We start from the raw sequence: 26,395 nt of genomic DNA on the forward strand, positions 1-26,395 counted from the left end.
AAAAAAAGTAGGAAAAGACACCTTTAGTAAAAACTTTATTTAAATTATTAATTAAAATATAAATTAGTCGAAAGAAACAATTAATATATTTAAATAAATCCAATATAATGTTAATAAATAATTTAGTTTTTAAAAATTCTATGAAAAATTTTATACGCTTTAAGGAAAAAAGAAATAATGTTCTTTTATTTTTAAATTTTTTGTTGTTGGTGAAACAATGACAACCCATCAAACAATGACAACCCATTACCAATTTCACATACACAGGTAGAAAAGCATAACTTATATTAAAGCTATTGTACCGATGAATTAGTTTCTGTAAAGTGGCGCTGTTGTCAACGTCGGCGCGATAGCTCTGAGGCTATCTTACCGATAGTCGGTGTAATAGACACTGCCTTCTAGAAACCCATAACATTTCAAAACAAAAGACTAAGTTAAACACAAAGAAAAGTTTATTAGTTGTGAACAGAATTATACTTATAAAATGCCTTTACTTTATTTTCATTCTCAAGCGTTTCTCCAAATGACAGAACTACGTTAGTATTGTAATTGTATGTGTCGTGTAAATTTAATACAATGGCTGAATTCGATGCAATATACGAAGAAGAAGTTGAAGAACGTTTTACTGAAGAATTTCTAATTGACCCTGTTATTATTCGGGGAGCTGGAAATATGACAGTGTAAGTATAAAAATAAAATGAACTAAAATGCTGCAGAAATTATGCCTGTTTTTATTTTAAGCATTTTGGCAATATGCTGTTCTGTATTGTAATTGTTATTTCTTTTATGTTTGCTCTCTTTATCAATTTAAAACAAAATTGTTGACTTTATTTTGTACTATAAAGTATATTAGTTATTCTAAAATATATCTTCGATCACCTTGAAATTTATTAGATTATTTTAGGCTATCTACTAAACTGAGCTGTATTTTGTTTTAATATTTCTAGTATAGTGGTTGTAATACATGTATAAACTTATCCATTTAAATATCTATATTACAGTTTATTGAAAAAACCATATGGTTATTGGAAGATGACTCATCAGAATCTGTTTAAAAGTATAGATAATTTTCCAACTAGAAAAATTCAAACAAATTTTTGCATCAGTGAAACTGTATTTTGTTTTCATATTTCGAATATAATGGATGTAATGCATGTATAATCTTTGGTATTAAAATTTCATAGTACAGTTTAATGAAAATCCCATGTGGTTATTGGGAGATGACTCATCAGATTCAGTATAAAAGTATGGAAACTTTTTCACCAAGAAAAATGTAAAGAAATAATATCTGAACAAGGGGATATTTCCGTATCATAATCTGTTGCAACAGCAAAAGGTGCTAAATAGATTTGAAATTCACGAATTTTTTTTAAAAAATTAAAACACGAAGTGACTTTGAATTACCCCTTTCCAGGTAGTCCATTTCCGTGATGTTTTTATTTATTTCTTGTTGTGGCTGCAGCGGGGAAATTGCCAGGACTAGATTATTGTTCTGCCGCAAATCGCAAAATGAAAATTTTCATCTAAATAAAATTGGGAAAATCTTCAATTTCTAAACCAAAGATCTTGGAAAAGATGTAGAATTTTTTTATCACTTAAATTTTTAGTTGTCTAATAGTATTAGAAAAAAGTGTATTTACTCAGATTTGGCTCAGCTTATCCTAGAATTACTTTACAGACATAAAAAGTTTAACTATATCATAATTTATGATTGTGTTATTATTAAATATTTAAAATAACATTATAAAAATAAATTTATTTAAATATATAACTTTTATGTATCGGAAAACTTATGTCTGGAAAATGTATTTATTATTATTTTTAAACTGAACTACATTTACTTATAAATAGTATAGTAATATTTTCTTACCAGCAGGATTTTTACTCGTGTATAGTAAAGTATGGTTTTTTATTTGTTAAAACCATGGAAAAAAAGATAAAAACCTGCTAAATATGATTAATCTATGTTTATTGGCAAGCTATTTGTATCAGTTTATAACTGATACAAACATAGATTATTTCTATATTAACTATTTAGTTAATATTAGAAACTGTAAGTGAGGGGCCATAATTCCAATTCAAACAGAAATTGTATACACTTGACTTTGCAAAATTACTTTATTATCCATTAAAATTAAGTGGCATTTTTTCACCACATGTCGTGGGAAAAGAGCCGTGATGGCTCAGGGGAGCGTTTGCCTTCCAATGAGGTGAACCGGGTTCGAATCCCACCAATGGCTGATCGATGCGAATCCGCATCTGGCTTGCACTGACTGCAGTGCTGACATGAAATATCCTCAGTGGTAGATGGATCACGGGTTAGAGTCCCTTTGCCGTCAGGCTAACCTTGGTAGGTTCTCATGGTCTTCCTCTCCATGTAACTCAAATATGGGTTAGTTCCATCAAGAAAAGTCCTCTGCGAAGGCAAAAGTTCTCCAAATGCTTGATCCTAGAGTTCCCTTGTCTTCTGGATTGGGTTTAAAATTACAAGGATCCGGAGTTGAACATTCGAAGTCATGAACCCAAAAATTGGGTCGGTTTTAAAGTCGTGAAAAAAGTGCAGTTGCTGGGGTAGGAGCCACCATAAAGAGGACTATGTACAAGGAAATGATGGCAGGAAAATGAACTTCTCTACTAAATGATGCAAAACCATTTACTGAATAGGCAAACTTCATTTGCAATGGAGTGGAAGGAATCCACTGTCCAAAAGAGGATATTGAAAGGGATGTTCTGCATTTGAAGAGTGTATGTTAAGTATAAAATGTTTAACAAATATATGACGAATCAATTGTTTAAGAGTTCAAATAAATTGCCTAATTTCTTATGCATCTGTATCCATTAAAGAAGGAGAAAAAGTTATGGAATATTAGAAGATACCAGTATGTATGAATCTACAGAAATTCTGGGTTCTTTCTCTGTTGATGTTGCAATAGGTAGTTTTGCAAGTGTAAAAGTTCAAGGAAAAAGTAGGGTAGTTAAGTTTGTTGCCCAGTTTACTAAAATTGAGAAAGAAATAGCAAATGTACAGATTGTTTTTTTTTTTTTTTTTTTTTTTTTTTTTTTTTTTTTTTTTGGAGCATAATCTGGTAGATTAAATACTTTACAAAGATGTAGCATAGGTTCATATGTCAAATAAGCAGTGCTGCCGACTCCAACTTATAACAACCGAAGTGTCACTTTTGACAGTGATATTTCCCTTTAACTATTTCTCAAATTTGTAAGATGTCCCCTCTGTTACAATGCGTTATTTAAACTTAATGAAAATGTGTTTGCAATTTTACAAAATCTTATAATAATTTATTTTACCTTGAAATGTGATAATTGAAAAAAGATTTTTAAATAATGTTTAGGATAGTCCAAATCACAGAATTTAGCTTAAATAACAGTGTGTGCCAAGAATGTTGGATTTTATTTGTCCCCTCTGTTACAAGTAGTACTTTTAATTAGCTTGCAATTTAATTATGAGGTTCTTTTATTATTTTATACCAATTAATAAAACATTGCACCCTAAAGTAGCATATTCTTCCCTGAATTTTTTGTTTTTAGATATGTTTAATGTATTTTTTAGAATAAAATACTTGCATAATTTTTCCTCTTTTAATCTAATTGAAAGGTTTTTACTTAAATTACAATTGTTGAATATTATTTTCAGTAATAAAGGAAATTTTTTCTTTATATTTTTTTTTATTATTTTATCATAGTTTTCTTTACATCATACTTTTTTTTGTTGATAATATCCCCTTATTATACCAAGTAAATGAAGGGTGCATCTTGCTGCAACCTTTTGCCTTCCAAGCCAAAAAATAAAATAAAAAATTTAACCTTAACCAACATGTATTTTGGTTAATTATTTTATATTTGTGTGACCCTTGTGCAACAAAACTGAGATTATTTGGATAGAAAAGTCTATTCTAACTTACCTATATAAATATATGTTGATTACTTCTTAAATTATATACATATATATTTTTTATTTCCTGAAACCTGAAGCTTTATTTTGGTTATAGTGTGTTTATTAAGTCACTAATAAATATTTTTATAAAACTTTTTTCAAGGAAAACATTTTAGATCATTTTCAAGTGGCTGCTGACCTATTTTTTTAATTTTTTTTTTTAATAATTCAGATGTTAGAATACATTTTGGTAACTGACTGTTTTTATTCTCAGATTTGGACTAAGTAACAGATTTGAATCTGAATTCCCATCTACTCTATGTGGTAGAGTAAGTATAATTTAGAATATTTTTTCCTGTAAGATCTTAAATCTCATTACATTTTATTGTTTGACTATTATTATTATTATTATGCATTAACTCACATTTCTGCAAAAAATCATTAAGATTATGATTCAAATTAACTGTTTTTCTTTTAAAAAATTTGTTAATTTAAATCAAATTGGTTGTTTAAAATAAATCATTGATTCAAAAGTGCTGTTATGTGAGACATTTTAAAATTTTTGATGGTTTTTAAAGTTTTAAAATTTACTTGAAATTTCTAAAAAATTTTACAAATAGGTGGAATTATTTATTCTGTATAGAAATATTTGTCAGCCTACAATGAAAGTAAGGTGTAACATAATATTTTTCATCGTGTAATTTTAAGTCTTAAAAAATCTATAAAAGCGAAATTAATTTTTTTGATTTGTTTGTTAGTCTGTTTTTCAATAGCACAATATGATACATTTCAAGTTCATTTTAAATTGATTTTAATCAAACATTTATATGTGTTATGATTAAACAATTTATACAGTTATATTGTTTGAAATGTATTGTTAAAATTTATTTTTAATAGTAGGTATTTCTAATTATAATTACATTTGTAAAATTTAACTCATTATAAAGTGAAGTTTTTACAGTAAAAGAATCAAATAGATCAGATTCTTTCGATTTTGTTAATTTTTTAATCACGAACCCTGATGTGAATGTTCTGGCTCTGTTATTGCTTTCATCATGTGTATGTAGGTACACCACTTAGTAAATTATCTTGTGAATTGAAATAAATAATTCTTACTCTAATAGTTAAAATATTTTTAAAATTTATTTTATAATGTTATCATGTAAGTTTGAATTGAATAAGTTGTGGCCTTTTATCATGCTGTTACAGTATTTATCATCCTGTTTAAGAAACTTTATAAGCATGCTTTGTTACCAATCAGCAAAATTTTTAAATCAAATCTTATTATTCCATAAAAACCTCATTTTTTATGCTATTTTTTATCCAATTACTATCTGTATTATTACTATATGTGCTATTAGTTGATTTAAATCACAATTGAAATTGTAATTTAAATCAAGTAATTTTTTTTAAAAAATCATTGATTTAGGGTGACCCGGGGTAATTCACGATCACTCTGTTTCTGGGGTAAATAATGATCACCTAAGTTTTATTTTAAAAAAATTATTTTTTTTTAAATTTGAGACATGGACAAGAATGCTTGTACACTTTACTAAAGTATAACTACATTTACTTAATAATAATTTTTTGTTTAATCTAACAAAATAAGTACCTTTTAAACTGCTTTCTGTATTTTCCATTTCAAAGATGGGTTTCAAAATGTGCATATTTCTGCAAAGATCCCCCTCATTCTCTTAATAATAAATATTTTGAGTTACTTTCTTTTTCTTTGATATAAAAGTAGTGAAAGCTTTTGTTTAATTGTTTCACATCAACTGTAAACTTTATAATTGATTATAGGAAACTATATCAAATGTTGCCCCCTACAGATGGGGTAATTATTGATCACTGGGGTAATTCCTGATCATTGTAATTTATTCTTATAAATAGTATATAAAATAGCTTATGAATAGCTAATTGTCTTTTCTTAAATAACAGTTCATATTTATTAAGTGGAATTTTTGTTTTGAACAAAATTTGTTTTTAACTGTATACAAGACTGTATTCTGATTTACACCATTTCTGGTTTGTCTTACCTTGCTTCCATCTTAATTTTATGTGTGTACATCGTTAGAATAATTTTTAAGTTTATAAATTAGCCTAGTATAATTGTTAGAATAATTTTTAAGTTTATAAATTAGCCTAGTATAAATATGGAGAGAAATTATAAGCCTAAAAAGGATACTAATCTTCTAGAAAACAAAATTAGTGAATTTCTTTTAATGATTGAAAATTAAAATTTCAGTGTGAGAGCTGCTGCCAGAGCTGTTGGCATACCTTACTTAACTTTACACTCTCACTTAATGAAGTAAACTTAATGACTCCAGCAAAAGTAACCCATGTGGGAACTCTCTTATATTTTAGAAGAACATGAGAATGAGTTGGCTGCTTGCCTAAAATGTATGGCACAATGCAAAGATTTTTGTAAATTTAAAGCGTTAATCGTTCTTTTTGCTTTTAAATAAATCGTTTTATTAGCTGCATAAGCATATCTTTTTGGTTTTTTTTTATCTTGATGTCTTATTTGTTAATTACCATTATATAATTATTTTCAAACAGCCCCTTTACAATAAAAACTGGTGATCAGTAATTACCCCAGAAGTAATCAGGAATTACCCCAGAAATGATCAAGACCAGGGGTAATTCCTGATCACTAAAAATTTAAACTCTTTTAAATTCTAATTAGATTTTCAAACAAAAGAAGATGGCATAGGACTCATCTCATATAGCCTCAAACTTCCAGTAAATGTTAAAATTCTATTTTGAATAGTTTTTTCACAAAATAGATGTTTGCGTTTTTTGATCAGGAATTACCCCAGGTCACCATAATTAAAATGTATCTCTTTTTTTAACAAAATCCTTGATTTAAAATATTACAAGGCACTAAAAGAGTAGAGGTTTTAAATTTATTAATAATTTTTATAGTTTGAAATTTATTGTAACTAAGTGGTGTTAATACATTTAAAAATCATGTAATTCTTTTAGATTATTAAAAATGGATGTTTAGAACAAAATTTAAATTCTGTGCGTTTCATATACTATATTAGAGTTCTGTGAACCGCAGCTTGTGTGCAGTAAATTAAACTTATTATTTTTCTTTATTTTCTTTGTTTGTTAATCTCTCTATTTATTTTTCCTTTTCTTCTTTATTATGTTATTTTTTCTTTGACTATGTTAATACAATATTAGAAAGCACAATTTTTATTTATTTATTTATTTTTTGTTCATGCAATCGTGTGAGCTGATGACGAGAAGAAATTCTTTTATTTTATTTATTTATTTTATTTTATGTTTATTTTATTTATTTTTTTTAATTTTAAAATATTTTAAATTTGTGAAAAATTTTTAGATGCATTTTTTAATTTCTTTTTTCTTCTCCTTTAGGAAATCTTCTCAGTAAATAAAACTTATTATTTTTCTTAATTTTCTTTGTTACTCTTACTTTTCTTTCTTTTATCCTGTGAAAATAATTGGGTTTGGATTTTTTAGTGCTATAAATTTATGTAGCAAATTAAAATAAATTCAGATTTAAATATTAAAAAAATACATAATTTAAATCAAATAAATCAGATTTTTTTTATTCAAAAAGCAAATTTATTTATTTTTTCTTACATTTGAAAAAAATTTAAAAAATCTTGAAACCTGATAATCTTTTATATTCTTTATTTTTTCAGTGCATTATTTGTCACGCTATGAACTGTTTCTTCTGAAAATGATAGTTGCTCTTGAGAATTAAGTTTTTTTTTTTTCCTATATCCAGGTAGCTCCAGAGGAGTACAAAGCTACAATAACAAGAATAAATTGTGTTCTACGAAAAACACTTCCAGTAAATGTGAAATGGCTTTTCTGTGGCTGTCTATGTTGCTGTTGTACGCTAGGTTGTTCTTTATGGCCTGTTATATGTTTAAGTAAAAGAGTGAGTAGAGTTTTTAAGTTTTAAACTCCTTTTTTTTTAAAATAAAAAGAAATAATATAAAACTTAAAAATATCTTGTAACTTTAGCCTTCTCAGTAACAAAGATATTGCATAGCAATGTAAGTTTTAAAGCTTGTAACAATAAAATAATTAGAAGCATAAAATAAAATTTTTCCCAGAAATGCAAATATTACATAACTGCCAACTTTTAAAGATTTTCTTTAAAGTAATAGCCAATTTATGCATTCATACTTGATTTAAATTTATTTTGAACACTGTTATATTGAATTTAAGGATTCTAGTATTGACTGAATGAAAAATAAAACTAATTTCAATTGGTAATTCTTTATTTGTAGATTCTGGACTGTCATCTTTCAGACAAATCATAGTTAAAGTTGGCGGATGTGTAATCAAAACAAACCCTGTTTTAATATATTCTTAAAATTATACGAGAGCAATTCTTTGTGTAAAAAAATTTCATTAAAAGCATTTCAAAGGCACAAATGTCAAAAAAGATTTTATTAAACTTTGTACGTGCTTCAGCATCACATTGGCACTCCACCATCAGTAGGATAAATGGCAAGCAGAGATGATGTAATCTGACAGAGGTTATGTCACACTAACGAGATAAATATTCAGTTTAAAATAACAATATTAAATTCACAGTAAGTTTTAAAAAGTAATAATAATTTCAAATATTTTAAAAATATGGTGTAGCTTCAGGATCAATCATAATAAAGGAAACTTTCCATGAAATCCGAATCATTTTTAAGATAATATGAGATGAAGAAGAATCGAACCTACGGCCTTCTGTCCAGCCGTGTTTTGGCATGCCCAGCTGTGTTTTTTTTTCTTCTTTCTTTTTTAAGATAATGTTGGCGTTTTCTTCCAGTTTAAAGCTCTTCGTCAAAGAGTTTTTAACGATTTCACTGTTCAAAACTCTTCTGCCCATAGCTAGACTTTGTAGACGTTTCACTTAAAAAAGACAACAAAACAAAAAAAGATTTTATTGTTATTACTATATTTCTCAAACAAAATAAACAATTTATAATTTAAACTGTATTTAATTCGAAATTTCCATGAAATCTATTTATTATAATCTACTGAATTCAATTTTTTTTTGTTCTAATGATATGTTATATATTATAGACTCGCCATTCTATTGATAAAGTTTTGGAATGGGAGAATAATCATCTGTATCATAAGGTATTATGTCTTTAATATTTAAGTAATGAGCTTCATAATTTTGCCTATTTTTTTTTTTTGTATTTATTAAAAAAGATATTTATCATACATAATATATGAACTTAAAACTTATTAATACAAATGATATTTAGCATTTCTTTTTTACGAAATACATATTGTTTTTATTCTCAAAATAACAATTTATAACAGAATTGTTTTGTTTTTTTAAATATTGCCTTGAATATCATTGTAATTTTATTTATGCCAAGATATGGATTTTTTTTATTTATTATTTCGTATGAGAAATACTTTTTTTCAAAAATATTTCATATTGTTTATGTTTTGTGTTTCTGTTAAACTAAGAATTTATTGCTTTTTTTTTTTTTTTTTGTTAATATTAAATATTAAAATCTACTGTTAATTGCATCAGAAATATATTACTCTCACCTTCATCTTTTTCAGAAACTGAAAGAAAAAAAAATAACTGCAATTTGCAATTATTTTTTTATCTTTCAAAAATTTTCACTTTTTCTCTAACAACTAGTCTTTCATGCTTTTGATAAATGTCTTTTTAACTAAAATCTAATAGTATGTTTGTTTAAAATTCTAGTAAGTTATTATGTTGAAAATTATTGTATCCTGAAATGTTATATCTGTCGGTCGGTTGGGTGTTAGTTTTTCTTCAAAATGAAAATACAGAAAAATTTACTAAACAAAATATTGAAAGAAATGTTATGTTTTAATGTTGCGAAACCTAATAAAGAAACATAAAAGCTGCTTTGTCTCAGTTAAATATTGACATTAATGAACTTATTATGTTATTATTTAATCATTTAATTGTTCACTAAAAGGGGGAATAAAACTGATAAATGAGAGAATAAAAAACTTTATTTTTTTGTTTTACAATTGAAAAGTTAGCATTAATTTTTATTTATCACATTTTCACCCTCCTCTGACTCTACTTGTCACGATGTAAATTTTAAAATACATGTTTTATTTTCTCTTACTTAGCTTATATCTACTTTATTATTTATTCTGATCTAAGCCCCATTACTTCGAATTATCATCCCAAACTCAATTATCTTAGTCATTTGTTAAAGTTTCTTTTACCTGTATGTTTTACCATAATTTATCATTTGTATTTCTATTAATTTGCACTTAAACATATATTTGTTTCAGATAATTATCCATGTTGCATTTTCTAACTGTTTGCACTCATTTCTCACTATTCTACTTTTCATGAAGTTAATTTTTAATTTCTATCTCTAAAGTTATACTTACCATGTAGGTTTTTTGTTAATTTTCGTCTTCGAAGTTATACTTTTCATGCAATTATTTTTGTTTATTAAATTATATTTTCCATGTTATTTGTTTCAGTGTATACATTTATACTTATATATATTTTTTTTAGTTTCTGCCCATAAAGCTATAATAACCATAAAGTTTTTTTTTAAAAAAAAATCATTTCCAGATCATAAAACTGGCTTCTCATACATTCATTTATATTATTTTATTCTACAATCAGTCTTAGTTTATTAATTATGCTAACTATATATTCATTTTTTGTTCTGTAAAATAGAGCATTTTAGGATGTTTTAAAAATATAACTTTCATTAATTTAATGTTATTTAAATATTTTTTTTTTCTAAATCAAGGAAAATAAGGTATATTATTCAAAAATGCATTTTATGAAACCAGCCAACTTATTAATGTTGTAAATTGCATTTCCATCAAATCAAGTATTTAATATTATTAAAGACAAGTTGTAGGTTAAATAATTTATTTTCCTTCTGTTTATGTATTTGAGTGGTACTTGGGAATTCATCTTTGTGATGTTTAAACACAAAAAAAATTTTACCAAACTTTTTAATTGTTAAACTATTTCAGTAGGTGTTATACGATTGTTTCTCCTTAAAAGAAAACTGAACCTTTATTTGAACTGCCATACAAAATTATTGAAACTTCAAAGCAAGCATATTTTTTCCGTCTAAAAAATGTACTCTAACTTCAAACTTTAATTTCTTTTACATATAATATTAAAACTTTTTAGAATCTTTTAACCAATTCCAATGCTCATTACTCTGATTATTATATAATAACATAACTTCACATCAAAACTAAATATTAGGAGAAAGAATTGTGTATTATTCATGTACAAGAAAAACAATAAAAGTGTTTTTTGTGAGATATTTTTTCTGAAATAAATTACTTTAAATCTGTTTACTTTTAACATTTAAAAAAAAATTTATAAAAAAAAGTTTAGTAGCAAGTCTCAGCAAAACAGTTTATCAGTATCGAGTAGTGAGGAAAATTTTATGTTTTAATAATTTTATTTTCTCCTGGCATATTTTTAATGAAACTTCTTTTTTTTTCATAATTTTAGTTGGAAAATAAATTTGTCATTTAAAAAATAATTGTTTATAATTTGACTCTTGAAGATGTTTTATTTTTTATGATACTTGCAGAGCATTTGTAATTAGCAAATATCCTGTTGCAGAACATACAATATAATTTTTCTCCTAAGTACGGGATACAATATAAAATTCAAAAAGAAGCATTTTATGTCTAGATTTTCTCCATCTGAACTGCGTTTAATGTAAACTACTAGTCTGTTTGCTTATCCAATTCAAATTAACCTGCTCCGTTCCAAAATGGTCAATTTTGTTTAAAATTGCTCTAAACTTTCTGTAAAAGTACAAAATTGGCACTAATATTTAAATTTCTATCACTATAAAATTTATAGTGATGGAAATTTAAATATTAGTGCCAATTTTATGATAATTATGAATTGAATTAGTGAAATTAAATGATTATTTATAGTAACAATTATCATTTAATTTCATTTACCATATTTTTTCTAAATTCAACCACATGACATTCCCAATTATGACTAAACTAAAATTTTACACACTTAATTAAACATGCAAAATTACATTTTGTTCAAGAATTTGAAAAAATACTTTTGAGGGAAATAGAAAACTCTCTAATCTAGACCTTAATCATGTGACAAATTTAGAACTTTTCTCCATTACTCTTGCTTACTTTCATTGTTATTTTCAATAAATTTGTTTTTATTTTTTTACATGGGTAATCCAATCAGAATAAGAAAAATATTGTATTTTTTTTCCCTAAAAATAAAGTAGAGGTAAAGAACTAAGAAAATGTTACTTACGATGTGAGGGAATTCCTGAACCTTAAACTTACAAGGGAAACTAGGGAAGTGTGACTCACCAATTTTGAAATAAACTAGTGGTATGCCTTATGAGGAATAATTTTAGGGGGCAACATTCGTTTCGGCCCATAGAAGGTTCTGTGAGAAATAAAAAATTATTCAAAGTATAGAAAAATCGGTATTTTATTACTTCAATGCAGACTATTAGTTATTGTAATTGTCTCCTACTCCAATTAATTTTGTGGTACTTTCACGTACTATATAATGCATATTTATTGTCAAAATTGATTTCGAAAATTTTATATATCTGTAGTTTTTCAGGAAAATCTGTTAGGTTAATTTTAAAAAAAAATTGACATCAAATTTTTTTAATTTTTTTTTCAAAAAACTTTTCAAATTAATTGGAGTATGTAATTGCAAATCAATTAATTAATTAATTAACAATTTATTAATAATTATTTTTCTGATTAATTTATCAATTAGCAAATTAATTAATTATCCAAGTAATTACAAATTAATTGGATTATGAGACAATTACAATAACTAATAGTCTGCATTGAAGTAATAAAATACCGATTTTTCTATACATTGAATTATTTTTAATATCTCACAGAACCTTCTATGGGCCGAAACGAATGTTGCCCCCTAAAATTATTCCTCATAAGGCATACCACTAGTTTATTTCAAAATTGGCGAGTCACACTTCCCTAGTTTCCCTTGTTAGTCATGAGGCAAATTTAAAATTCTTTCTGCTTTACTTTTATTATTATTTTGAACAGATTAAAAAATTATTAATTAAGTATTTTATAACAAGTGCATAAGTTTTTTCTCAAATGAATTTTCTTTGTCTAGGGGTTAATCTTAATGGAGGGCTATTTCATTTTGAAGAAATATGTTTAATATTTTTTATTCTTGTTGTCCAATAACTCTTTCCTATATTTATTTGTTTAAAATGGGAAGTTATTATCTAATGGTATAGATACAGAATTATTATTTCCAACTATATTAACTGATTTTTTTTTTCGTTTAATAATATTGTGTAGTTCCTACAATCTGATACATTTTAAACGATAATTTTATTATATTGTTTTTTAAATACAGTAAGTTATCTTCTAATTCTTTTTTATTTACTAATGCTTATTTCTTTATATATCATAGCTTGGGTTACATTGGAGACTAAATAAACAATGGTGCGATTCCAATAGTATGATGGAATATGTAAGTTTTTTTTTCTTGTTTGTATCAATTTAATTAAATTTTTAGAATTTTACATATCCTAAGTTGGTTTTATTTAGACACGTAGCATTTATTATGTGAAACTGTAGCTTGTATTATAATTTCCAAATTCTGAGACTCATTAAAGAGGGCTCCCAAGGTTTCAGGGAACTGTGAAAACCTGGAATTGTCACTGAATTTTTTTTTTTTTATCCTCTTAAAAGCAGGGAATAGTCAGGGAAAATTGAAATTTATTTTTAAAAAAAAAAACCTGGAGAATTCCTTACATCGTACCTAGAAAATAACCAATCTCAGAATTGTTGATAACAGTAATTAATTGAGATTCAAGATTTCTTTGTAAAAATTTTACATTTAGTTAAACTTCCATGCTTCTATCCTAATTCAATGATATTTCTTTGCTCACAAAATCTAGTGTTTGACGTTACAAATAAAAAATCAAAGTTGTCTGATGAAAAATTGCATGGTATAGATAAAATGTTTGGATTTTCATTGCAATTTTGCTGATACATCTGGAAAAATCGGGGGAATTTTTTTCCTCAAATTGAGTGGGAACCCTGTTAAAACACTTAAATATCTATATATATTTTCCATGTCCTTGTTGCATAAAAAAATTGATGCTAGACTTTATTTTTAATAATATTTATTTTACAACATAAAATTTTTTATTTGTATTACGCAAATCAATAGAAATCTCACATCTTTATAATTGAGTTTGTGGAATGTAATATATGCATTTCATTAACTGAAATACTGTTTAAAATACTCTGAATTTAAAGTACTTAATAGTTTCAAGAGTGTGAAAAATAACCAGTTATTACTTTTTACATAAAAAAAACTTATTTAATCCTCATTTAATAATTATAATGAAAGCTTCATTATTTAATTTTTACCGCTTTCATAACTGTTTAGGTATTGTTTTTTGGTATTCACGTTATATAAAGTCTATTTTTGCACAGTTAGTTTTCTCCACATTTACAAGGTGGGATAATTAGACACCTGGAGTGTATGTCCTAGCTATTAAGCTTGCTGTGAGAGAGTGAAAGTAGTTGACCTTGATGTTTTCGAAGCTGGTGAAAGGTTATTCCGTCCCTATCCATCTAGCTTAGTTTGTTTTCTTTTATCCTTGTTTGAGTAAGACGTTGGATTGAAGTGCCGCAATCATGATAAGCTTAAAAAAATAAAGAGCCACGATGGCTCAAGGGATAGAGCTTTCGCCTTCCAATGAAGTGGACCGGGTTCGAATCCTGCTGATCAGAGGTGATTGTACTCCGAGAGTACCCCGGGATTCCGGGTTCATCGTATCATTCTTCCGTGATCAAAAACTAGAAGCAGTGCATGCAAATTTTGTGCAAATATTGTAGAATTCCGCATTCGCATATCTCAGGGCCTTCTTGTGGACTTCTGTAAATCAAAACTTATAAATTGACGAAATTTTGAAGATTTTGCTAATTATCGTTAGCAAGATGTTTATATACATTCTTCCGCCAATTACGTCCTACATGATTCTGCTGCAAATTTGGTTTCGTGGATTTTCGCTATTTGGTACAGCCCCGGAATCTACTAATGTCGCAAATCTTATTCACACGATTTTAATATCAAACATCGATTTTTGTATTTACCTGATATAAAAACTATTCATTGCAATTCGTATTCACATGATTTAAAAATCGTGCACCGCATTTTGACAATTTCTATTCACGTTTTTTTAAAACCCAATATGGCAATTCATGCTCGTGCATTTTTAAAATCCGATATTGCAATTCGTATTCATACGTTTGTGATATCAAACATCCTGAAATTTATTATACATGATTTAAAACCTAGGCATTGCGATTCGTATTCGTGTGATTCAGGAATTCAATATCGCGAGTAGTATTTTCGCGTTCAAAATCCAATATCACGATTCATGTTCACCCGATTTTAAAGTCGAATATTGTGATTCTTGTTAGAAGTAAGCTTCTAAAATTAGTTACTCTAAAGGTGTGATATATTTTGCATTAGAAAGTAATTTAATTATAAATGTTAGTTCAAAAAATTATGTTACATATGAAATATTTATGATACATAAATTATCGATTTTTCGAACATAAAATTTTCAGGGTTTTTCACTTTGTGCCACAATCACCCCTAGCTGATGGCTGGTTGATACAAATTCTGCATCCGGCTTGCACCGACCACAGTGCTTAGGTGAAATATCCTCAGTGGTAGACGAATTATCAAAAAGTCCTCCACGAATTCAAATTTCTCCCAATACTTGATCCAGGAGCTCCCTTGTCTTCTGGATTGGGTTTAAAATTACTAGGCTATGTATTTGAACGTTAGTAGTTGTAAACCCAAAAATTGGGTTGCCTGTTTGACGGTTATAAAATAAAATAAAAAACTTAAAAATCGAGCAGCGTGTTTCTTTGACTTAATTCTCACTCGTTATCAAAATAACAGAAAAATTTTAAGCTTTCGATAAATAATTATAGGCAAGCTAAAAGACAATCTGTGTATAAATTTTCTTCAAAAGAAACTAAAATAAACTAACTAAAAAAAGAATGAATTAATAAACAATCTGAAGGATTTTTTTTAATATATTTTAAACTTAAAATGATGAGAAAATAAACATTTAAAGGAATTTTTTTTAATAAAAGGTATTTATTTTTAAAAGATATAATGGTAAAATTTAAAATCTCTAAAAAGAACTCATATGTATGCCCCCCCCCCCTCAATAAAAGATTTGAATATATCTGGGACCAAATATCATGCGAATTTTAATTATATAGCCAGACAACATGTGAAAAGTTTTACTAAAAAAATCAGAAGAGGACATTTTATTGAATCAAGTATTTAAAAAAACAACCTTTTCCAGAAAAAATAAAGAGGCATTCTTTTTAAGGGATGGCGTCACATTTATAGTCGGCAAGAAAGGTGCATTTATAGGGATCAAAGGACAGGAGGGGTGGGCCACCCTTCTGAAAAGGGTTAGGGAAAACAATGGTTATAAGTCCTCACTACCCTGTTCCACCCTAAAATGTTCAACTTCGTATGCAGATTGTCAAGATACCAAAACAGAGAAACCTTTTCTCTGCAGATGATCAAAATTGTGACTGCAAGTCTCTGTATCTTCTTCAGGGATGTTTTGCAGACTGTTGCAAATAGCCCATGATGCACCTCTAGTGCAATTTTTTTTTTTTTTAAATAAAAAAAATTTACTTTCACTTACCTTCAAAATTAAAAAATATTTTATTTATTAATTAATGTCTTGTAATTTTTCTTGTATTTTCTCTTAAATTACATTTATTTGTTTTGTGCTTGTTTTAGGTGTTGCTTATTGAATTTATTCCGAAGATACCCATCCACCGTCCAGATTAAAATTAAATAGTATCTAGAAAAAAAAATACTGTTTTTATCAGTCACTTAGCATGGTTTTTGGTGTAGATTGGTTGTATACTGACAACTTTCTTTCACAAGTTTGTGATTTTACCCAAAGTGACTTAAAGCAAAATAACTGATTGCATGACAGTATAATATTATTTTGATGGTATTAAACTATTTGTCAAGAAAGTATCTTATTAGAATATGGGGATACCAACTTACTACAGATTTTCTATAGTTACTATTCAATTTCACTATGTACTTAGTTCTATCTAACCTAAATTAACGAATTCACTTGTGTGATGGCTGATAATCAAGACTTTACCCCACCACAATACAGCTTTCCCTCCCTGTTCTCAAATAGCTGTACTAAGCTAAGAAAAAACCTAAATGGAAACAGTTATACAAAAACAATTGAAGTTTTATTGACAGGTGTACTGTGTGTAAACCCATGGTCACATGTCATACTTCAATGTACTGGTCTATTTCCTAGAGTAACAAAATGTATGTAACACGTTTGAAACACAATGTTTTGTCAGCCTGAGTGACCTCTTCATGTCAAGTTCTATTAAAGACCTTGTTCATTCATCCCCTTTGTTGCATGATTTAGCAGAACTGTATCATACTATAAATGGCATTGATAGCAAGTGTGGTTCAGCTGAACTGCATCACACTTGCTATCAATACCATTAGTAGTGTGGTGCTGTTCTACTAAATCATACAAGAAGAGTAAGTGAACATGGTCTTTTACATGGATTCACATGAAGGGATCACTAGGGCTGTAAATACAGTTGCATTGTTTAATAGACTCTTACAGGAACTAGACTATTTTGTTCATGTATGCTGTGTGACCCAGGGTTTGCACACAGTACTGCTGTAAGTGAAACTTGAATTGTTTCTGTACTTAGAAAAAGATTTGTTTTTGATGGTTTAGCCTTTTAGTTTAATTCCATAACCCTCCCCAAGGAAATTATGAATAAAGTTGTACTGCCTTTGCTTAACTCTAGTGACAGCAATAAAGTCCACCACATGCACGAAGATTTATTTATTCTAGACAATTATTAAGAAAAATAAACCCACATGTCATAACAGCCATTACTTTTTCAATGAAAAATAAATATAAATTATTCACTAAAGTTGTAAATAAAAATTTTAAGTTTTTATTTTATATTACTTTTAAAAAAAAAACTTCAGTAACTAGGAAAATTTATTATTAGAGTTTGGCGTCCCCGTTAAGTCTGCATGTATTTGTTCTACTGAAGAAAAAAAATCGTTGTGTGTCTGATAGTCTGCACCTGTTATTTTGTGTTAAAGATTCCTGTTTTCCTATTATATATTTGTAATTTGTGTACTGTTTTATGTCTTATTTCTGTTGTTGACACAAATAACTCTAAAACTGTATATCTAAAATATATTCATATGGTGACTAACCAAAAGTCGATAAACATGTATTCCCATTAAACTAATACATTTCATGTGTGTTGATCGTGTTAGTAAATCACGTTTTATTGTGATAAAGATCACATTTTAAAGTGATCTTTATTAAGTTTGCTAAATAATAAATGTGTCAGATTGTATAACTGTGAATTATTTAAAGATTTGTTAAAATTGAACATGTAGATTCCTGATTATCTGAAACAAGATATACTGTTAACCGACATCTTGCCAACTGTTTCAAACTATTTTTTGAATCATGCCGCACAAACTTAGAATGTTTGTAACATTGTTTACACTTTTTTTTAATGTATAGTTATATTGGAAACATCTTAACAAAATTACAATTTTAAACAGAGTTTTAAATCATCCGATTGGCTATCTCTAAAAAATGATTTCAATTAAAAGTTCAATAATCAATTACAACTAATAAAAGAGTCATAAATTAAAGTAAAATTACTGATTGTGTTCATAAAAGTTTTTTTTTAATTTAATTTAAAAATGATTTTAAAATTTAAAACATTTTTTATTATAGCTTAATTTGTAAAACATGTTTCTGAAGTTTTATGTTATTGCATTAAGCTTACCTTTTTTTTCAAAATAGCTGTGGCATGTTTGTCTTCTATATATCTCAAACAAATTACTATTTTCTTGAGGATATGCTAATAATTACAAATTAGCACATCTTCAAGAAAATATGTTTTAATTGAAATTTAAGACTATTTAAATAATAAAACTTAACATTTGCAATATTTGAGGTTGTTAAAGAGTTATGAAACTATCAGGGACCGCAGAATGGGGGGGGGCAGAGGGGGCTTTCATAAAATGACACTGCCCCTTCTAAAATAATAAAATTAGGGATAAATAATTTTCAGGTAAGCAATTTCTTTCATTGATTTTATTTTAATTTTAAAACAATTCAAATCATGAAGATAAAATTGCAAGCTCAAACTCTTGGTTGCCATTTTATGATATTCAGATAATTTGGGAATTTATATAGAGGGGGAGTGGGAGAGAGTCCCCCCCCCCACACACACACACTTGAGATACTTCCGCGATGACTGAAAGTTATCCTGATTTAACATACTAACATTAATAAATCTAACATTTGTAATGTTGATTTAGCAAAGCTGACCAAAATCAGGAGTTAATGTGGCAAATGTTTAGTTATTTTGGATTAATTCACCTATATTGTTTTACTTTATGGCAGTAATAAATACACTTATACTTTAATGTATTTTTTAAGTGTTGGATAATCAGGGATATACTGTACTTATTTTGTTGTTGAAAAAGTTATACATATGTAAACAATAAAATTAAGCAATAAGTCTAATTTATTGTAAATTCTTTGTTGTTTTTGTCTAGAAATAATTAACCCACCTGTAATATATCTTTGTTTTATTAAATTATTATGTCTAGTATTGATGTGTTGTGCAGTGTGAAACATCTGGTACCCTACCATGAGCTCTGAAGAAATTAGTTCCATCTGGGTATGACAACACTGCCAAAAGGGAATTTTTTTTTAGGAACCACAAGATTTCATTGAAATAGTTTCTTTGCAAAAAAATCCACCTAGTTTTTTTTCCAAGTCAGTCTCTACTACCCAAAATCCTCATTCTTGAAAGAATCAATGATTGTTGGTGACTGCACCTGTTAATCTGTTGGTTTTTTCTATTACACACAACATAACAAAATGTCTATAAAAAATATATTTAAAAGAGAAATATTTTATTTCATTATTGCTTGTGAACAAAAAAAATAATTTTAGAATTAACTGAGAATTTATGGCCTAAGAGATATAAAGTATTATGATAAATGTTAAAATGTCTAAATTAAGGGAAATTTTCCCTGATCAATACTTCTTATTGAAATCACAAAAATAATTCGCTATGTGTTCAACAGAATTTAATCTTAGTGGTGTTTCTTTATTTATAAAGAATAAATATACAAATAAAGTATTATATACATAAAAAGAAATTGTTTTAAAAAATGACGAGTTCTAAAAATAAAAACATTTTAAAAAAAGAAGTATTGATTTATTCATTCTTTTATCTACTTTAAATTTTTTATGTTGTCATTTTTTCATCAAAATACATATATACATAAATTTATGTAAGTATTTCACTTTTGCAAGTATTTTATAGGTAAAAAATGATTTTATAAACAAGTCTATAAATTTTCATTTTTAAAAAAGTAAAGTAAAATATATTAAAAATATGGTTGAAATATTTATTAAGGAAAAAAATGATTTTCTCATAATGAATTTATCTTGATAAATTTTCTAACAATTTTTAGTAAAAATTTAATTTGAAGTATTCACAATTCTGAAGTATTCTTTATTCATAGTCTGTAGTAAAAACGTTAAAAAATACAATTGATAGCCAAAAATATTATCTAAATTAGGTAAGTTCATCTTGTAAACTCATGAATAACAATGTTGCCACATTTAAAAATAAAATGCGTAAATTGTGTAATTGATAAAATTTTACGTACTCTCTTAGAAAATTTTAAGTAATTAACTTTCAATTTTAGCTATGCCCATATGAATTTCAAGCGAGCGTTCATAGCTCTGTGTTGAACATTTGTGAAACCAAACTTTCCCGATTTTATTTTCCAGCCAGAAATCTCCGCTCCATTCTCTTTCGCTCATGGTAGGGCCTCAGATATATTTTGTCTGTTTAATAAGTGATATGGTGTTTTGTAATATTAAAATCCTTGTCAAAGATGAAGTTATAAAAAATTCGAGATAAAAATTAAAATGTTATTCAAATCTGACAAATTTTTGAGGTTTGACAGAAAAAAGTTAATAGATATGTTTGATGAAATGAATGTGTCTAGAGTTTCTTCTGATAAAACTGATTAGAGAATAGTTTGATAAAACATTTTAGTGATTGAATTTCCTAATGGTTTCAATTTTATCCAAGATCTTGGTATCAGAATTTACAGGGTGAATTTGCAGCGCTATCTTCATAAATCAGAGATCATTATTGTAAAAATTCAGCTCAATCTCACATACATGGAGCAGAATTTACAAATATTAAAGTCCTTAAAAATTATACTTAAATTTTTTTTTGTTGAAATTTATGCAATGATACTAAAAAAATGGAATAAATCCCTATACAGTTAACCCCAGGGATGACTGTGCTCCGGAAAAAGTCCGGATTTTCTCTTGCCGTGATCCAGAAATCTAAAGTCCTGAAAATTCAAAAAATCATCGATCACATTTATGTATAAAAATTCTTGTACATTTTATTTAAAAATATTAAAACTAGAATTTATGCTTGGCATCTCTTTCATTTGTAAATATTTTTTCTGGTAGAATAATAAATGTGATTAGAGATAAAAGGAAACTTATGCAAAATTATAAATTTAAATTATGCTGCATCTAATTTATTTAGAATTTCATGTTGTGAAAATATCAAGGATTTAAATTTATAAAGACGTTAATTTTTTGAAATGCGTCATTAATATTTTACTCAAGAAATTTTCAGGATTTTTGAGTTAGGCTCACAATTACCCCTATAATCAAGTAACAGAAAAAATGTCTTTACTTTATAATCCTTCATGGTGTTCTCTCAATTCAGCTTTTTATTTTTATTATAAAACTAGTTTAGTGAAGTTATAAAAAGAAATCTTTACAATTTTCCCCTATTCGTTTGTCTGCTCTTTTAAAAATAAAAATAAATTTTAGATGAAAAATAATCTGCAAATGCTGTAATAAAATTCAACTACAGATGCTGCCTTGCAGGAAGATTTCTGCTACCAAAACTAACAATTTTTAGCTCCATGAGTATATAGATTTTGACTTTACCTAAAATCATCTCTTGAGAATATGAATTTTAATTCAACCTATGACTATTAACTCTTAAGAATGTGGATTTCAATTTTACCTAAAGTAATTATCTCGTGAGAATATGGAATTCAATTTTACCTAAAATTATTATCTCGTGAGAATATGGAATTCAATTTTACCTAAAATTATTATCTCGTGAGAATATGGAATTCAATTTTACCTAAAATTATTATCTCGTGAGAATATGGAATTCAATTTTACCTAAAATTATTATCTCGTTAGAATATGGAATTCAATTTTACCTAAAATTATCTCATGAGAATATGGAATTCAATTTTACCTAAAATTATCTCATGAGAATATGGAATTCAATTTTACCTAAAATTATCTCATGAGAATATGGAATTCAATTTTACCTAAGATTTTTATCTTCTGAAGATCTGAATAATTTTACCTATAACTAATTTTAAAGTAATTTTAAATTAGTTATAGAAAGTAATTTTATCAATATTGTGAAATCAATATGTGAATATTATCAATAAAAGTTAGAAAAAAGTATAATTATTTATCTCGGGCATTAAAAATATCTTAACTTTCCTTCTCATCTACATATTTTGACTTCATTTTTGACAAGAATTCTAAAAATATGTATTAAGTACAGTTTTTAACAAGTGTTCCAAAAGAAATATGTATTAAGGGCATTGATTACAGAGCATTCTGTAAGTAAGTTTGCATTCTATGTTAATCTAAATTGCTTCTTTTCCAAATAGAAGCTGTAATTTTAGATTTTGTTCAAAGTTCATAAATTTTTGCAACTATATTTAGTAATAATTCATCTAAATATAAGTTTTTGCATCCTATTTGTTTTGTTTTCATAATTTACTTATTTTGTTTGTCATGTACATTCTTTTGAAAATTAAACAAGAATTGTTTATCGGAAATCAAATTCCACCTTTAATTTAGTTTTTACTCTTATCGGACTACTATATTTTATTGCACATAGAATTGATATATTATTCTAAAATTCAAAATGGATTTATAAAATTGCTGAAAAGTTATTCGATATGTCATTTGAAACTGTAGTGTGATAAATATAGTCATGAAACTTCTGTTCTATGATATAATATTAATTCAAAAAGTAATAATACTTTACCTCCAAATTCAGTGGCAAAATAAGTATTTAAAACTATTTTCTTATTGCTACTGTTAATAAAAAATTATTATTTGAGAAAGATCTTGTTTTACAACGAAATACTAAATATTTATCCTGAAATGTTAAATAATACTAAATATTTCTTTAATAATCTTTCTAGTCTAAAAATTACTCTTTCAAAGCATGAACCGTAATTTTAATTATAATTTCATTTTCAATATCATTTGGGTGGATCTTAGAATAGCCTACCCCGTGGCGATTTTTTTAATTCTCGCCAAGCAAGTTTAGTTCACTAAAATAGGTTTCAGGAAGAAATTTTGAGTATATAATTTTGAACGTCTGATCACACCACCAAAATTCTTAAACCTGATTGCTTATTTGATATGTATACCTATGCGAAAGTTAGATTTTGTTAGAAAAGAGGTAAAAGGGTTTATTTTTTCGCCATTTATGCTGCAGTTAGTATCATCCCTATTATTTCCTTTTTTAACCGTAATTTCATTCATTACTGTTATCTTTTATTCTATTAAAAAATATTTTAATAAATTTGTAATAATTTAAATTGTTTTATATATATATATATATAATCAAAAAGCAATATTGATCCCAGTAATAATCGCCAACTTGGCGATATTTTAAACAGTCGCCAAGAGTTTGGCTATTCAAGGATTTTACCCATCATTTTGTCTTATTACTCATTCCATTTTGTTAAGAAAAGTACTTAATGTCTACTTGATTTACATGGATTGAACAAAATTAAAGTTATATAACTAGTCACACTTCTTTTTTCATCTTGCTTTTTTTTTTTTTTTCAATATACTTTTTTGGTTTTGTAATTTACTCTTAAAAATGACCAATGATTTGGAAAGTCAATTAAAAAGAAACGGAAATCGATAAAAGCATACAATTCGCTGCATTCTACTTAGGAAATCAATTTTTATTCTGAGAAAGTTTCATTATTATTTACTAAGTTTAACAACGAGTGACATTGAGTGAAAAAATGTCAACTTGATGCTGTTTGAGAACAAAATTAACAGACGTTCAGGTAAATATTATATTTGAAAGTGCAAAAAATACTGTTTTCAAGTCATACAAGCACCATCTGATGGCGCTTCTTTGCTTAATATGTAATTTGGTGCCCAAAAATTTACTTATTGTGCAGAACACGACAAACTATCTCAATCCGTTTTTGTTTGATTTTCCAAATTAGTCATTTTTGGGAGACACAAAATTTAAAATTCGTTATTGTAATGTTTATCAATCCTCCAAAGTATTTATTTCGTACTTATATCCCCACTAAAAATAATCTGGAAATTTTCCTTATAATTTTTTTTTTTTTTTTTGTAGGATGTTTGAAGTTATTTGACTCTTTTCTTTTTTTAATATATATTTTATATATATATTCTTTTGATTGTCTATGGATTTTAAATTATCTAAAGTATTTTATTTACTCGAGAAAATCCTCAGAATGATTTCTAAAAAATTGTCTTCAGAATGTAATGTTAAAAGAAGCCAAATACTTCCTGATTTTTATCAGAATTTGTTTCTTTTTAGAAAGTTTTAAAATGTAGCCTATAGTACTTACAAAAGTGCTTCGTGCACTTCCTCTACAGGTAATAGCCCATAATATCCGAAGTGGAAATACACGAAAAGTACTTCTACTGCCAGTAATCGAGAACAACGCTTGATGAGTCAGAAATACAAACATTTTAAATGTTTTTTTTCGAAAATTACGATTTTAAATGTTTATTGTAAAAATATTTAAGCATGTTGAAAGTTAATTCTTCAAAACGATTAAATATTCTACGCTACGAAAAATGTTAATATAATTTAAAAAATAACAAAAAATCTTAATAATTTCTCTTGAAAATCTTACGATAATTTTTAGTGAGGATTTTTCTTACAAAAACTCTATATATTATTGGAGAATTAGCTGTTACAGAGATAACAGCATTTCTAAAAATAAGTGAAATTAAAAAAGTTTGCTCCTTTATTAAAATTGAAGAAATTAGAGTAAACAAAAATTTCGTGTCAGCACCTTTATCGAAATTTTTGCTACACTTTTAGGTACATAGTGGCACACAGTTGGAAATCCAATATTAAAATATTGAACGACTTAAATACTGTCCGGCTATCACTGCAACTTCATCACACATCCGTATGGTGTGGTCATTGGTTTAAATTGGAAGAATCATGCTATCTTTTCAATGGACAACTAGCTCATTCTGTGCCATAGCGGAGTTTACTGTGAATCGAGCCTACAGCCAAAACGTAAATATTTGCCTCAACTTTGTTAAAAATCTAAACAAATACCTGTTTTGAAACGTACCTGTTCATCTTTAAACTAGACCTGTTACGTAATAGAATGAGTTGATTTTTTTTTTTTTTTTTTTGGCTTCGAATAACTGCAAAACGAAACAGTTTAAAAGCTCCGCCCATTAGAAATGGTTTTACTCTTGTTTCCATAGTAACAAAGATTTTCAGCATAGAGGAGTTCTCGTGATAGCTGGACAATACTCTTATTTTTTTTTTATTCTATCTCGAAGGTTATGTACAATTTCCTAAAGTATTATGTTTACTTTTTTTTAATCGTGTGAATTTGTAGGCCTCTGAATTTAAGTCCATATTTATCCTTTTGATTCTATTTAGTCTTAGAAAATTCATCCATGAGTAATGTTTATTATAACATTTAATTTTTAACAATATCCTTTACAATATTATCTTAAAAATTCCAGTAAATTGAATATTTATATAAGTGGCTGTTCGTTGATATGCCACTGTTTATGTATTTCCAGTAATGGAAATTCTATGTTAGATTTTTTTTAACTGAATGTGTTGTCAATTTTTGTTCTTTTTTAGGAAAACAAATAGTGCCCGTGTGTTAATTTGTAAATAGGTTTCACTTTGTTTGTATTGTGTGTTTACTACTGTAAATAATTGAATTGTGAATTTAAAATGTTGAATAAATATATTCACTGCAAATTTGTACTGTATAATTTTGGTATTGCAAAAATTTCTGCTTTTAAACAATTTGTTTTCTTCCTAAAATCGAAAATCGCAAGCTGTTCTCGGTTTTCAGTTTTATGTTACATTTTATTTCGCTGTGCAAAAACTATAAGACTTGGAAATTTAAAATTATGATGATGCGTACAGAGAGTACGATGGAATAAAAAAATTATTTCATAATTCGTTCGAAAATTATTTGTTGCTGTAACAAATACCGTATGGAGCACTCTGCAGTCCTCAGAAATACAA

The 26,395-nt window shown here is 26.9% G+C and overlaps 1 protein-coding gene across 1 annotated transcript; it reads left to right on the forward strand.

Annotated features, from left to right (window-relative positions):
* The first annotated feature begins 327 nt into the window (after positions 1–327).
* LOC107448336 (cysteine-rich hydrophobic domain-containing protein 2) lies at positions 328–26,122 on the forward strand. Its single transcript, XM_016063488.5, has 6 exons — positions 328–680; positions 4,167–4,221; positions 7,653–7,808; positions 8,957–9,013; positions 13,323–13,382; positions 16,707–26,122. Exons 1-6 carry the CDS (start codon positions 577–579, stop codon positions 16,755–16,757), a joined length of 483 nt encoding a protein of 160 aa, XP_015918974.1. The 5' UTR covers positions 328–576; the 3' UTR covers positions 16,758–26,122.
* Positions 26,123–26,395: the final 273 nt, after the last annotated feature.

This window comes from Parasteatoda tepidariorum, chromosome 4 (assembly GCF_982258835.1).
Source record: "Parasteatoda tepidariorum strain Cologne lab strain chromosome 4, Ptep-v5.0, whole genome shotgun sequence".
Classification (NCBI taxonomy): Eukaryota; Metazoa; Arthropoda; class Arachnida; order Araneae; family Theridiidae; genus Parasteatoda; species Parasteatoda tepidariorum.